The sequence below is a fragment of the Oncorhynchus mykiss genome, chromosome 2, assembly GCF_013265735.2.
Source record: "Oncorhynchus mykiss isolate Arlee chromosome 2, USDA_OmykA_1.1, whole genome shotgun sequence".
Lineage (NCBI taxonomy): Eukaryota > Metazoa > Chordata > Actinopteri > Salmoniformes > Salmonidae > Oncorhynchus > Oncorhynchus mykiss.
The window spans coordinates 34,071,323-34,085,294 of NC_048566.1; the positions used below are offsets into that span (position 1 = coordinate 34,071,323).

Below are 13,972 nucleotides of genomic sequence, written 5' to 3' on the forward strand. Positions count from 1 at the left end.
CCCGAGTCGTGGTTGCCAGAGGAAGATGGTTGGGCACCCATAGCAGTGGGGTCGCATACCTGTGAACGCCATCCATTTCAGTGGTGGTGGTGATCTTCTCCAGGAGGTCTAATGCATAGGAGTCATATTTCGAGCGAGTGACCTCCTGTAGCCTCCGGTTGGAGAAGGTGTCCATCTTCCAGAGCATCTCAACATTCCGAAGGAGGTCAGTGGCTGCACAGGGGGATGGATCTGGATTGCTTCTGGTGAAGAGGACTTGCTGTGACTATACAGCTTGGGTGGAGAGAAGAAGATGGGCTGGACCTTGCACAGCCCAACCCAAGGATGTATGGACAGCAATGGGCCCTCCTTCTCCGAAGGAGAATAAATAAACAAGGTTTTTCAGTTTTTTATTTTTAATATATTTGCTAACATTTCTAAAAATCTGTTTTTGCTTTGTCATTATGGGTTATTGTGTATAGATTGATGTGGGAAAAAATATTAAATCCATTTTAGAATAAGGCTGTAACAAAATGTGGAAAAGGGGAAGGAGTCGGAAAACTTCCTGAATGTCCTGTACATGGGACAGCAGCGTTGGCTGAGTCTTGAAAATGAGCTCAGGTGCATCCTATTTCTACTGATCATCTTTGAAATGTTTCTACATGTCAGAGCAAAAACCAAGTCATGAGGTCGAAGGAATTGTCCATAGAGCTCCGAGACAGGACTTTGTCAAGGCACAGATCTGGGGAAGGGTACCAAAACATGTCTGCAGCATTGAAGGTCCCCAAGAACATAGTGACCTCTAGCATCCTTAAATGGAAGAAATTTGGAAACACCAACAGAGTTCCAGAGTTCCTCTGTGGGGACCTAAAGGACTCTCAGACCATGAGAAACAAGATTCTCTGCTCTGATGAAACCAAGATTGAACTATTTGGCCTGAATGCCAAGCTTCACAGCTGGAGGAAACCTGGCACCATCCCAACGGTGGAGCATGGTGGTAGCAGCATCATGCTGTGGGGATGTTTTTCAGCGGCAGGGACTGGGAAACTAGTCAGGATTGAGGCAAAGATGACTGGAGCAATGTACAAAGAGATCCTTGATGAAAACATGCTCCAGAGCGCTCAAGACCTCAGACTGGGGCAAAGGTTCACCTTCCATCAGGACAACAACCCTAAGCACACAGCCAAGACAATGCAGGAGTGGCTTCGGGACAAGTCTTTGGATGTCCATGAGTAGCCCAGACAGAAACGGACTTCAACCAGATCGAACATCTCTGGAGAGACCTGAAATTAGCTGTGCAGCGAAGCTCCCCATCCAACCTGACAGAGCTTGAGAGGATCTGCAGAGAAGAATGGGAGAAACTCCCCAAATGCTGGTATGCTAAGCTTGTAGTGTCATACCCAACAAGACTCGAGGCTGTAATCGCTGCCAACGGTTCTTCAACAAAGTGCTGAGCAAAGGGTCTGAATACTTATGTAAATGTGATATTTCAGTTGACATTTTGAATACATCTGCTAAAATTTCTAAAAACCTGTTTTTGCTTTGTCATTATGGGGTATTGTGTGTAGATTTATGAGGGAAAACAACGATTTAATACATTTTAGAATAAGTAAAAAAATGTGGAAAAAGTCAAGGGGTCTAAATACTTTCCGAATGCACTGTATATAGAGATACAGTTCCCATTTATTTTCTACTGCTGTACATATCATTTATAGTATATATTTTCAGTTTATATACGCATAGATTACGTTTGGATGACTGATAGTGTTATTTGGGTTGTTAATTGGATTCATTTTGACATTTCCTGATTTCTTGTTTTTAGTTTTTGATTATTTATCTACTTGCTTGACGTTTTAATGCACTGTTAGGAGCTAGTGACACAAGCATTTCATTGGACCTGCTATAACATCTGCTAAACTGTGTACATGACCAATAAAGTTTGATTTGATAATATACATACCATTTCAGATATTAGTTTGATTATAACTTAAAAGATGCAAAACAGTATTTATCTTTGTCATGGGATGTAAGTTAACGTTCCCTTCCATGCTGCAGTGTTTGATCTAATGCATTCTGGGAAATATTTTTTCCGACATTTTTAAACATATTTTTAAGGGAATTATGAATTATTATAGACAACCCACAACATGATCTTAGAATATTTCCAGACAAGTGTATTTAAAATTGTTTTACAAGAATGAGTTTTAAAAATGAAATGTTTCAACCTTATGCTACATGTTATTGGTAACCATACATTATGTCAAAATACACATTTCTATGGTGATAAATGAGCCATTTGAATTGAATTGAATCTAATTCAATTCTATTTCCTTTAATTCAATTCAAATTTTGCTTCATGTGGGGTGTGGCCAATTCAAATTAAATTCAAATTCAAGATTCTAATTGGAATTAGAGCCATTTGTAACACAATTCCCGATTTGATCCCAACCCTGGTATGTACACTCTTAGAAAAAAGGGGGACAGCCGAAGAACCCTTTAAGTTCTAGATAGCACCTTTTCTTCTAAGAGTGTACAGTGTATGTTAAACTACTGTGACCCTTTCTCCTTGAATTATAAATAACCTAAAGTGCTCAAGAACTCAAATCTCCGGTGATTGAAGCCCTTAGAATCAATCCCCTTATGTGAATATGAGATTCAAGCATCTGTGCATTTCTCCTCCTTTGCTTCAAACACACACAATGTTACACTGGCCTTTATTTTGAAAAAGGAAAAAAAGAGCAAAACCTTGAGGGAATCCAGCCCAGACTGGCTGGCACATATCTGATGGTGTTAACAGGTAAAGGTCATTTCTGTGTGGAGCAGACAGACACCTGAGTTCACCTGGGGTTCAGGGAGAGGTCAGGGAACCTGTGCTGTTTTGATAGGTTATCTCCCTGTAGAGGGCTTCGTTAGCACAGGAATTAACACCCCACTTGTATTTATTGTTCAGGTCTCACAGCTACTTCAGATTCTCAGGAGAGTATCAAGATAAAAGATGCAAGAGTGGAGCTCATGTACAGTGGTTTTCAAAGGTACTAGATATGCACATATTGTTAAAAGTGTTAACTTTTGCATAGAAATAAAAGAAAAGACAATTATAAATTGTGATACTTACAAGTATTACACTTTTTAGGATAAAAAATCAACTAATTTGACTGAAAAGTCATTATATGTTGTTACATACTGTTGAATATGGTAAGTGAAACCTTGTTCTATAGGTGCAAGTAGTGTGGTCACATGAATGGCAAGAATCTGGGGTACAATACAAACAGTTTAATTGTGTAATTAACAATAAAGAATCACTCCTAGTTAGACAATTTCTGCATAAAGAAACCGAGAAACACTTATAAAACAGTCAGTTGTAACAAAATAACTGATGTTCTCATTGAAATAAACTCATAAAAAAGAAAAAAAAAATGTATACAGGATATTTATACAGGAATAGCTTGAATTGGATTGTTAACCAAAGGAAGACACATTGCAGACATCGATATTCACACAGATTGCATATGTTTTTCTCTCTAAGGTGTTCTATAGGTTAGTAATTTACCTATGCTTATTTGCATGATAGTAAAAATTGCATACAACATTAATTGTGAAGCTTGTAGCATGAGTTGCTTGACATACAGCACTTTTATAGGCAACCTTTAAAGCACATTGTCCATTTAAAACGTTAAGACACTTTTTGTTTTTACTGCCCATCAAAATTACATTTATAAATAGAAAAGGATCGGTGAAAAAAAAAGAAAAAAGCTCTATGTAACAAACTTTCCAAAAAAAGTCATTACATCAGAAACACTGCATGAACTGCAAATAAATAATGTAGAAGACAACAAAAAACAGAGTTTGTGATTCACATTTTTAAACTGTGTGGCTGATTCAAAAAGTTACAGTGACAAAGGTTTTGCAAAATAATCTAATCGGCAGTGCCATATAGTACAAGGCATTTATTGGCATAGTTTCTTTAAGACTGTATTTTTTTTTTTACAGTTAATATAATGTCTATATATATATTTATATTTCTTCCTAACAAATAATATGTAACGATTGAGCTATTCTCGGCGACGCACTTGGGGTGCGTTTTGGGTTCCAGAGTTTGAGTGATCCGTAATCACTGTCATGTTTTTCGCTTTTTCAAAGAATAACTAATTTGCCAGCAGGCTTCCAGATGTAGTACCTCATCATTAAGGCCTTGTCATCCACTTGTTCCATGATTTCATATGCATTTGAAAAAATCCAGTTAACACCACATACGTAAACACCTCCTATCCTATCAAACTCCATGGGGGCTTTTTATTATAATATCAGTAGCTCAAAAAGAAAGGAAATCAGTGTAAAACAACAGACATTAAGTGCAGTCAGCAAATATCCACGGCAACATACTTCAAATATTTTTTTGTGCAGGTTATTTAAATGATGCATCAGTCTTTACAGTGAATAATACAAGTTTTACAAAATCAGAAAAAGCAATACTTATTCGTATTACTGTAGTCTGTGGAAATGGAGGGTTTCCAGCGTGAGAATGCTAGCGTTGCGTAGCCTTTCAGTCTGCATTGATATATAAACGCTAATCGTACGCATAGAGTCCAGACTCTGCATTGATAAAAACACTACTCTTTTCTCTCGCAGCGGCAGCACTGCGCTAGCCAGACCATTACCCGTTAGCAATGCATTCAGTCTCTGTGTGTATAGCAACACTACTCTTTTAGCACAGTGTTCAGACTGGGGGCTGCTCTCTCTACTCCTTGGACTCGTGGTCAGATTCTGAGAGGGCCTCAGAGCGGGCCAGGTGCTCCTCGATCTTGATGGAGAAGATGGTGCTGTTGGTCTGTGTGCTCTCTTCCAGCTCCTTCAGCAGCTCGGCGCTGCCCTCCCTGAATTCCGACAGTTCCTCCTCGAAGGCAGGGCTGCTGCTACTGCTGTTGCTGGGTTCCTTGGGCGGCTTGGCCGGGTGGTTGACGTAGAAGCGCTGGTTCTGGAAGAACTTGATGATGGTGAGCTTGGGTAGGTCCAGCTGGGCCGATAGGGTGTGAATGGCCTCCTCGTCTGGGTACATCCCCACGTCCTGGATGAAGCTCTGCAGAATGCCTAGGGCCTCTTGGGAGATCTTGCCCCCGCCGGAGCGAGCCTTGGTGCCTCCGCCACCACGGCCCTCGTCCTCTGTCTCTGCCGGGGAAGCGGTGGAGGGCTGGCGAGGGGGCAGCCGGGGGCCCATGGGTGGTTGCTGCTGCTGCTGTTGCATGGGCTGCTGGGACAGTGGAGGCTGGGAGGGGTGCTGGAGGGACATGGGGGGCTGGTGCTGCTGCTGTGGCGGTTGATGGGTCTGAGACTGTGGTGGGAAGGGGGGGGGGGGGGGCAAGAGACAGGATGTTATCAGTGAACACTTACCGGCGACTTAATAACGCCTTTCATTCAAATCAATTGAGTTGTGTAGAATGGGCCCACTGTGTACAGAACAGGCGCTCCGCTGAAGGAATTTCCATGTAATATCTTATTGAATGTAATCAGTCCTTGAGATTTTTTTTCATGCGGAAATTGTGTCTTTCATTGTGGGGTAGAGGCACCCGTACTCACATACAAACCTGCACGCGCACACACACACACATGACACACATGCATGCAAACACGTAGAAAGACACTGAGACGCTGAGAATTCACACGGAAACTGTCCATTCTGGTTGGTACTGCCAGACCACGATAAACAAACTCAATGTGTGTACAATTCAAAACGCGATCGCCGCCGATTGCCATGGGTGTGAGAATGCTAACGATGGCTTTGCTTTGCCCTCAGTATCCCGCTAGTGTAAACACATGACACATTACTCCTAAAATGTCTCATTGTTTGCGTGGAGAGAGGGTTGAGTGGGCAACTCGTGCTCTCTATTGACCACACAACAGTTTGTTTCTCCCCTGAGTCAGACACACTCCAATTGGAGTTTGGTAATGAAGTTTAGAAAACACAGCACTTTACAGATAGCTTACCGGCCAGCTGCACATGTTCACTCAAAGATACAATTTTACACTAGAACACACACATATAGCGAGCTTCACTAAAGGAAGCTTCTCTCCACGTCTGTGAATCACTGCATTGCAACAGGTCTCTCTTGAGAACAAGCTTTTTAATCAATAGACTGACCTGAGTTGACAGAGGTTCAACGCCAACACCAATAAGCACTATGAATTGCAAGTGTCAGTAGTTCCTCTATGCATTACAGTACTGAGACATTTTACAGGAAGCCAAAACATTTCTATTTCATTAGTGGTTAACTTTTCTGCGAAGTATCCCAAATTGGTCATTTCTTTTCACTTTTTTAAATCTGATATTAGGCTCAATGAGAAAAATATGATTATTTCTACACTGGTGCTTTTACATGGAACTGGCCATATGTTTCTGGCTAACAAAATAACTGATCAGCCATTCAGCTGCCACTATGTTTAATTTAAGTACTTATGTTTAGAATTCACAATTTTAAAAGTTTCAAGTGGGTCTCAGGTTTTTGTGTTCATTTGCAAACTGCCTTTTAAAAATAAAAATAAAAGTTCAAAGTAAGAGTAAATTTAAAAAGTATTTAATTAAAAACACAAACCTTGACTATTACTATGTTTGTGATTAATATAGATAATTTGTAGAAATGTCCCCTTACTGCTGGTTATTATGAACACCAGATAATTACAATGTAAAACTAGGGGATAATACTGGTTGCTTATTTGAAATCACAACATAAATAAAATAATACAAATTCTCTCTCTCACCTGTAGTGGGTCTGTGTGGGACATATACATCAGAGTTGGGTTCTGTGGGTACAGACATCAGAGTTGGTGTCTGTGCTTTTGTGTGTATCTCCTCTCATCTTCAATGGATATGTATGCGTGTCCACTGCACATATGTACGTGTGTGTATGTGTGTATGTACATGTCTATGTGTATTTATGCGCTTGTGTGTGTGCATGTATGTATTAATGTGCACGTCTTTGCCTCCTCACCTGCATGGGATCAGTGGACATGTGCATTGTGTGCGGGGGCCGGTCGGCGTGGTGCTGCTGCTGGCCGGCCGTGCTCTCCTGTTCGTAGATGGCGTCACGCTCTGCCTGGGCCAAGCTCAGGAAGCGGCGGATCATGGACAGGTTCTCCCACAGCGTACGGTTCTCCGGGCTGGGGTCCTCCTTCCAGCGCAGAAGCTCACACAGCCAGCCCTTTACCGAAAGGAAACGAGAGAGAGGTTTAGCCTTACCCTCCACTTTAACTTTACACTTTATACATTTTAACCCATTCCTGTAACATGCCAATATAATACAATTCCAAAGGCAGCAAAATAACACATTCTGGGACCATTAGGTATGACAACATACACATGTATGTAGTATTCATAGTATGTAGCACAAAATGAAGGACCCATTTAACAGTTTACAGGAAACATTATACTCTAGCCCAGCAGAGGGCCATGAGAGATGGGACTGTGGGCCATAGAGGACTGTCGCTACACAATATTAATTTACACAGAGCATGTATCTGAGAAGCCCCAGTCAAAGGCAGCTTGTGTGTGTGACTGTGTGGGTGCAGCTGAGCGGTACAGTACGGTAGAGACGGAGCCCATCTATGGAGCTCTGTGATGAGGTCCTGTGACTCAGTAATACAGCACTGGATGTGGAGGGAACTCAACTGGGCCGTGTGAGGGCAGGGCAGGGGGGTGATCACCATGACAGAACTGAAGCAGAGGGTGAGAGAAAATAGTGTGAGATGAAGAGTAGAGAACGAGGGAGCCAGCGAGAGACAGAGAGAGAGAGAGAGAGAGAGAGAGAGAGAGAGAGAGAGAGAGAGAGAGAGAGAGAGAGAGAGAAAGGAAGAGAGACAGAGAGAGAGAGAGAGAGAGAGAGAGAGAGAGAAAGGAAGAGAGACAGAGAGAGAGAGAGAGAGAGAAAGAGACACAGAGAAAGGAAGGAAGAGAGACAGAGAGAGAGAGAGAGAGAGAGAGAGAGAGAGAGAGAGAGAGAGGGAGAAAGAGACACAGAGAAAGGAAGGAAGAGAAACAGACAGAAAAATAGGGAATTTTAAATGACCGTGGCTAAAAGAGAGCTGTAACGGGTGAGAAGGCAGAAGGAGGGAGGGAAGGAGGGAAAGCAGCTTCATTGAGGGAGGGTGAGAATGTGTGTGTGTGTGAGAGAGAGAGAAAGAGAGAGAGGGAGGGGAGAGAAGGGAGAGCGATGAAGCTGTTCAGCCGGTAGTCTGTCCTGGCAGCGTGACAGAGCAGTACTGTAATCTCCCAGCCAGTGTGCGGCAGCACCTTTCATTTCCACAAGATTACACTGCGCTGGTCACACACACACAAACACACACACACACAAGGCCAGAGCCACGCCACCACACTGCATGCAAGAGATAACTCAGCATTTCTGTTGTCCCCTGTTCCAACTCCTCCCCTAAGCCACATCAAACCCAGGAGGGTTTTGGAGAAAGCCGGGAGCGAGGGAGGGAGGGAGAGAGAGAGACAGAGGGGGACAGAACAAGGAAGAGAGAGAGAGGAAGAGAGAGAGAGAGAGACGGAGAGGGGGACAGAACAAGGAAGAGAGAGAGAGGAAGAGAGAGAGAGCAAGAAAGACAGGGAGAGAGAGAGAGTGTGAGAGAAAGAAGGACAGGGAGAGAAAGAGAGAGAAAAAGAGAGAGAGAGAGGGGTAGAAGGGACCTAAAGACTGCGTGCCCACCTTGTTCTTCTGCCACGTTTATTGTTGCCTTTTTTAATTTGCATGCAGAGGGATTTGGACCGCGTTACCACTTTGATGTCTGTTGGTTTCGGCTGATTCGGTATTGAGGAACACCCCTCTTTTCACCCCCACATGCCTCCCTGCCTCTTCCTAGCCAGAACTGAACCACACTACCTAGACCACGATGAAGTAATCCAACTCAAACACTCCCCAAACCAGCAGGATTAAACCCAAAGTACTAAAGTCAGTCAAACAAGAGGCCAACATTAAGCCCATAGTAATTCTGGGAAATCCTCACATAAATGAACTAGCTAGTTAAAAATAACTACAGTAAAAACAAGAGGTAAAGTCTTAATATGTTGTCACTATGCTATTCATATTTTGCTGAAAGCTCGTTGACAGAATGTTGTACGACTAAAGTAAAGGAAGTTTGGCGCAGAGAAGTTTAACATTTAAGCAAAAACTGATAAAATTATCACAAAAGTGTAGTTAATGTCAAAATGGCAGCTTCCCTCAGTCGTCCCCACACAAGTGGACAGTCAGCATTTTCCCTGGGGGTTTAAAGAGCTGAAGTTGTGTTTGTGTTTGTCTAATTGCATTGCTTCCACAGGCCTGGCAGAAGCATTGAGGGAAGAAAGAGAGGTGGGAGAGCTGGTCAGAGGAGGTGGCACTTGGCTCTATTGCCAGCAAACTCAAGGGGGGAAAACTTGGTTTTGGTCAATAAATGTGATGTGAAAACTTCATTTGGAGTGAGGATTTCTGTCTAATAATCACAGTGACAATGTGACATGGTGGAAAAATCCAAAAAATCCAGCTTACTATCATATCTATGACTTAACCATTGTTTCAACTTCTATTTGAAATTGTGCAGACTTTTGAAGCTTTAGATAGACTTTGCAGAAATGTATAAGCAGCATCAATTGGTGTAATAGTTATTAGGTTGGCTGCACAATGCATGTTGTGTTACTGTGTTGAAACAGGAACTTTCAATAAGAACCAAACATCTCTGTTGCTCTGTGTACTACCTCCACATTGTTCATTTCCCCCTAACAACAGTGCTTGGATACGCCGTACTTACACTGCTCACCAATTCTGAACTACCTCGAACTCTCTCAGAGTTAGTGAAGAGCTCTCTATAAATAAAAATGTATTATTCATAATGATTAGCATGGAGAATGGAGAGGTGAGGAGAGTGACCACCCTGCCTGTTTTTTCGTCCAATCTGACCGTCAGCACACGGGCTGAGGGGGTCAAGAGGTGCAGAATGACAGAGTAATATACTCTTCAGCAGCAGGCCTCACGCTGCCCAGCAGAGCTCCCATTGTTTAGCACAGTATAAATAGCAACCAGGCATTCTTAATTATTTCGCTCCCAACACAATGCTGAATTCATGCGCAAGATTCACCTAACTACGCAGCGGCACACCGTACCATGTTTGTGTGTGTCTGCGACAGTCACAAGCTGCCAATGAGAGCATAGGCTTGAACTGTTAGGGAACAGCCCGGTAATCACGCCCACCCCTCTTCCCTTCACTTCCCTCCCTTCTCCCTTCATCTCCCTCCCTTCTCCCTTCACCTCCCTCCCTTCTCCCTCCACAACATGGACGCACACTACTGCATCAATAAACAACACTCTGCTGTGAAACCCTGCATGGAAAAAAGAGAGATGGAGAGAGAGAGAGAGAGAGAGAAAGACAGAAATAGAGAGGTGAGAGAGAGAGATAGAGAGAGGCCTACCTCCACAGTCACACGGCAGGGCCAACACCTATCTCTAATCTCATTTGGTCATTATGAGCCCCATCAGTCCACCACCGAAAAATAAGCCGGCAGATGTCCATCAACTGTGATTCTCTTTTTGTTAGGTGGGGTGGGGGGTGGGGGGATTATAACACAATCAAATTGAATATGGTGCTTTATATAATAATTGTCTACACTGAAACAAAAGCACATTTGACCTTGTAGAAGCAAAACATCTGTTACAGGAGGGGAGGGGGGGGGGGGGGGGGGGGGGACTTGTGACAGTTGGGAGAAAAATATTGCGATCCATTGTTGTGGCTGGACTTGTGGAACTTGTCAGAGGAGGGATTGAGAGCTGCAGAGAGCCAGACTCACATCTCTGTCCGAGAGGGAGAGAGAAATAAAAAGTAGGAGAGACAAAGCATTATTGTCTTTCCCTCCTTGAACCTGGCATAGGGCCCAGCTCCACTAGCAGACAATGCTATGCAGATAAATGCAGCTGATAACACGGTATGTTCAAACCTGTTTCTCCTCTGCAAGAGCGTCACCTTAGAGCGCGTTCACCCCACACAGTTACCAGCACTGGGTTGTAAATACGGCACCATGCCCATCTGTTGACGGGAAATACCAACCTGCTTGATGTTCAGCATATGAGAATCTCCCGCAACAATAATCAAAAATTTACTGTGGAAAACAGACCCAGTGTTTTGTGTGTGTGAGGAAATCTTAATATGCAAATAAGGCAAGTCCGAGCACCTATTCAAATAGTCTTGGCGTGGAGAGAGGAGAGGGGGGGAACAAGGGGAAATGGGGTTGAGGCCCTTAATTGAACTCAACCATTCTTCCCCGGGGGAACTGGAGGTCTAGCTACCATGTGGCCATCCTGAAAAATCTTACACTCTTAGCATGCATTCCCAGTGCTGACTAGAATCTCACTCATTCCGTAATAAAACAACGAGTAAAGATTTTAAAGCACTTAAAAGTAGAGTAGTACAAATACGTCAAATAAAATAAAATGGTATTTGTCACATGCGCCAGGCTTAAAAATAATAATAAAATAAAATGTAACACAAGGAATAAAATAAAATACACAAGAATGGAGCTATGTAGAGGAAGTAGCAGTACCAGATAAATGTGCAGAGGTACTAGGCATTTGAGGTAGATATGTACATGAAGGCAGGGTAAAGTGACTCGGCATCAGGGTGGATAATAATAAGATTAAAATAAAGAACAACAGCACCATATGATGAGTATAAAAGTGTGTGTGTGTGTAATGTGTATGTATGTGTGTTTGTGTTATGTCGGTATGCGTGTATTTGTTATGTGTGTATGTGTTTGTATTTATTGTATGTTGAATGTGCGTGGGTTTTTGTGTGGGAGAGTCAACGTAGGGTGTATATATTGTCTAGTGAGTGTGCGTAGGGTCAGTGCAAAATAGAGTCAGTGCAGATAGTTCAGGTACTATTCATTGACTATTTAGCAGTCTTGCTATTTAGCAGTCTTCGGCTTGGGGGTAGAAGCTTTCTTGGAGCCTGTTTGCCGGGCGGTCTATGGCTTCGGTGGCTGGAGTCTTTGGCAGTTTCTCGGGCCTTCCTCTGACACTGCCTGATTCAGAGGTTATGGATTCCAGGGAGCTCGAACCCAGTGATGAACTGGGCTGTCCACACCACCCTCTGTAGGGCTTAGCAGTCAAGGGCGGTGTATTTGCCATACCAGGCGGTGATACAGCCAGTCGGTGATCAGGTCTTCCACCGTCGCATAGTCAGAAAACTTGATGATGGTGTTGGAGTCGTGCGTGGCAATGCAGTCATGGGTGAACAGGGAGTACAGGAGGGGACTAAGCACGTACACGTGAGGGTCCCCAGTGTTGAGGGTCATCGTGGCAGAGGTGTTGTTGTCTACCCTCATCACTTGGGGCCAGCCCATCAGGAAGTCCAAGATCCAGTTGCAGAGGGAGGGGTTCAGTCCCAGGGTCCCAAGCTTGGAGGGGACTATGGTGTTGAACGCTGAGCTGTAGTCTATGAACAGCATTCTCACATAGTTATCGTTCTCTTGTTCAGGTGGGACAGGGCAGCGTGAAGTGCAATTGAGATTGCGTCCTCTGTGGACCTCTTGGGGGGGTATGCGAATTGGAGTGGGTGTAGGGTGTCTGGGATGATGGTGTCGATGTGTGTCATGACTAGCCTTTCAAAGCACTTCATAACTGCAGATGTGAGTGCGACAGGACCATCGTCATTTAGGCAGGTTACCTTGGAGCTCTTGGGAAAAGGGACCATGGTGGTCAGCTTGAAAGATGTTGGGATTACAGACTGGGACAAGGAGAGGTTAAAAATGTCAGTGAAAACACTTGATAGTTGGTCTGCGCATGCTTTGTGAATGTGCCCTAGTATTCTGTCTGCCCCGACGGCCTTGGGATTGTTAACCTGTTTAAAAGTTTTTCTCACATCGGCCACGGAGAGTGAGATCACACAGTCATCTGGAAAAACAGCAACTTTCACGCAAGGCACAGTGTTATATTCCTCGAAGCGAGCATAAAAGGCATTTAGCTTGTTTGGGAGTTCTGCATCGCTGGGCAACTCACGGCTGCGTTTCCTTTTGCAATCCATTATCGTCTGCAAGCCCTGCCACACACAACGAGCATCGGAGCCGGTGTAATAGGATTCCACCTTCCTCCTATATTGTCCTTTAGCATGTTTGATGTCTTGTCGGAGGTCGTAGCGGGATTTCTTGCGTCCATGTCCGTGTCCCATTTCTTGAAAGCGGTAACTCTGGCCCAGTAGGTAATACAGTTGAAGTCAGAAGTTTACATACACCTTAGCCAACTACATTTAAACTCAGTTTTCCACAATTCCTGACATTTAATCAGAGTAAAAATTCCCTGTATTAGGTCAGTTAGGATCACCACTTTATTTTAAGAATGTGAAATGTCAGAATAATAGTAGAAAGAATGATTTATTTCAGCTTTTATTTCTTCCATCACATTCCCAGTGGGTCAGAAGTTTACATACACTCAATTAGTATTTGGTAGCTTTGCCTTTAAATGGTTTAACTGGGTCAAATGTTTCGGGTAGCCTTCCACAATCTTCCCACAATAAGTTGGGTGAATTTTGTCCCATTCCTCCTGACAGAGCTGGTGTAACTGAGTCAGGTTTGTATGCCTCCTTGCTCGCACATGATTTTTCAGTTCTGCCCACAAATCTTCTATAGGATTGAGGTCAGGGCTTTGTGATGGACACTCCAATACCTTGACTTTATCGTCCTTAAGCCATTTTGCCACAACTTTGGAAGTATGCTTGGGGTCATTGTCCATTTGGATGACCCATTTGCGACCAAGCTTTAACTTCCCGACTGATGTAATGAGATGTTGCTTCAATATATCCACATAATTTTCCCTACCTCATGATGCCATCTATTTTGTGAAGTGCACCAGTCCCTCCTGCAGCAAAGCACCCCCACAACATGATGCTGCCACCCCCGTGCTTCACGGTTGGGATGGTGTTCTTCGGCTTGCAACCCTCCCCCTTTATCCTCCAAACATAATGATGGTCATTATGACCA

At 43.6% G+C, this 13,972-nt stretch overlaps 1 protein-coding gene across 11 annotated transcripts in view; it reads right to left on the minus strand.

Annotated features, from left to right (window-relative positions):
* Positions 1 to 3,232: 3,232 nt before the first annotated feature.
* LOC110487942 (DNA-binding protein SATB1) overlaps positions 3,233 to 13,972 on the minus strand; it is a 59,680-nt gene continuing 48,940 nt past the window's right edge. For 10 of the 11 annotated variants that reach the window (XM_036946580.1, XM_036946565.1, XM_036946575.1 and 7 more), the window contains 3 exons: positions 6,963 to 7,172; positions 6,733 to 6,774; positions 3,233 to 5,308 (listed from right to left, as the gene is read on the minus strand). In XM_036946580.1, coding sequence (XP_036802475.1) covers positions 4,718 to 5,308; positions 6,733 to 6,774; positions 6,963 to 7,172 — 843 coding nt within the window. In that variant the 3' untranslated portion in view covers positions 3,233 to 4,717. The remainder of the gene's footprint in view (positions 5,309 to 6,732; positions 6,775 to 6,962; positions 7,173 to 13,972) is intronic. The other variant, XM_036946558.1, reaches the window with a different exon arrangement.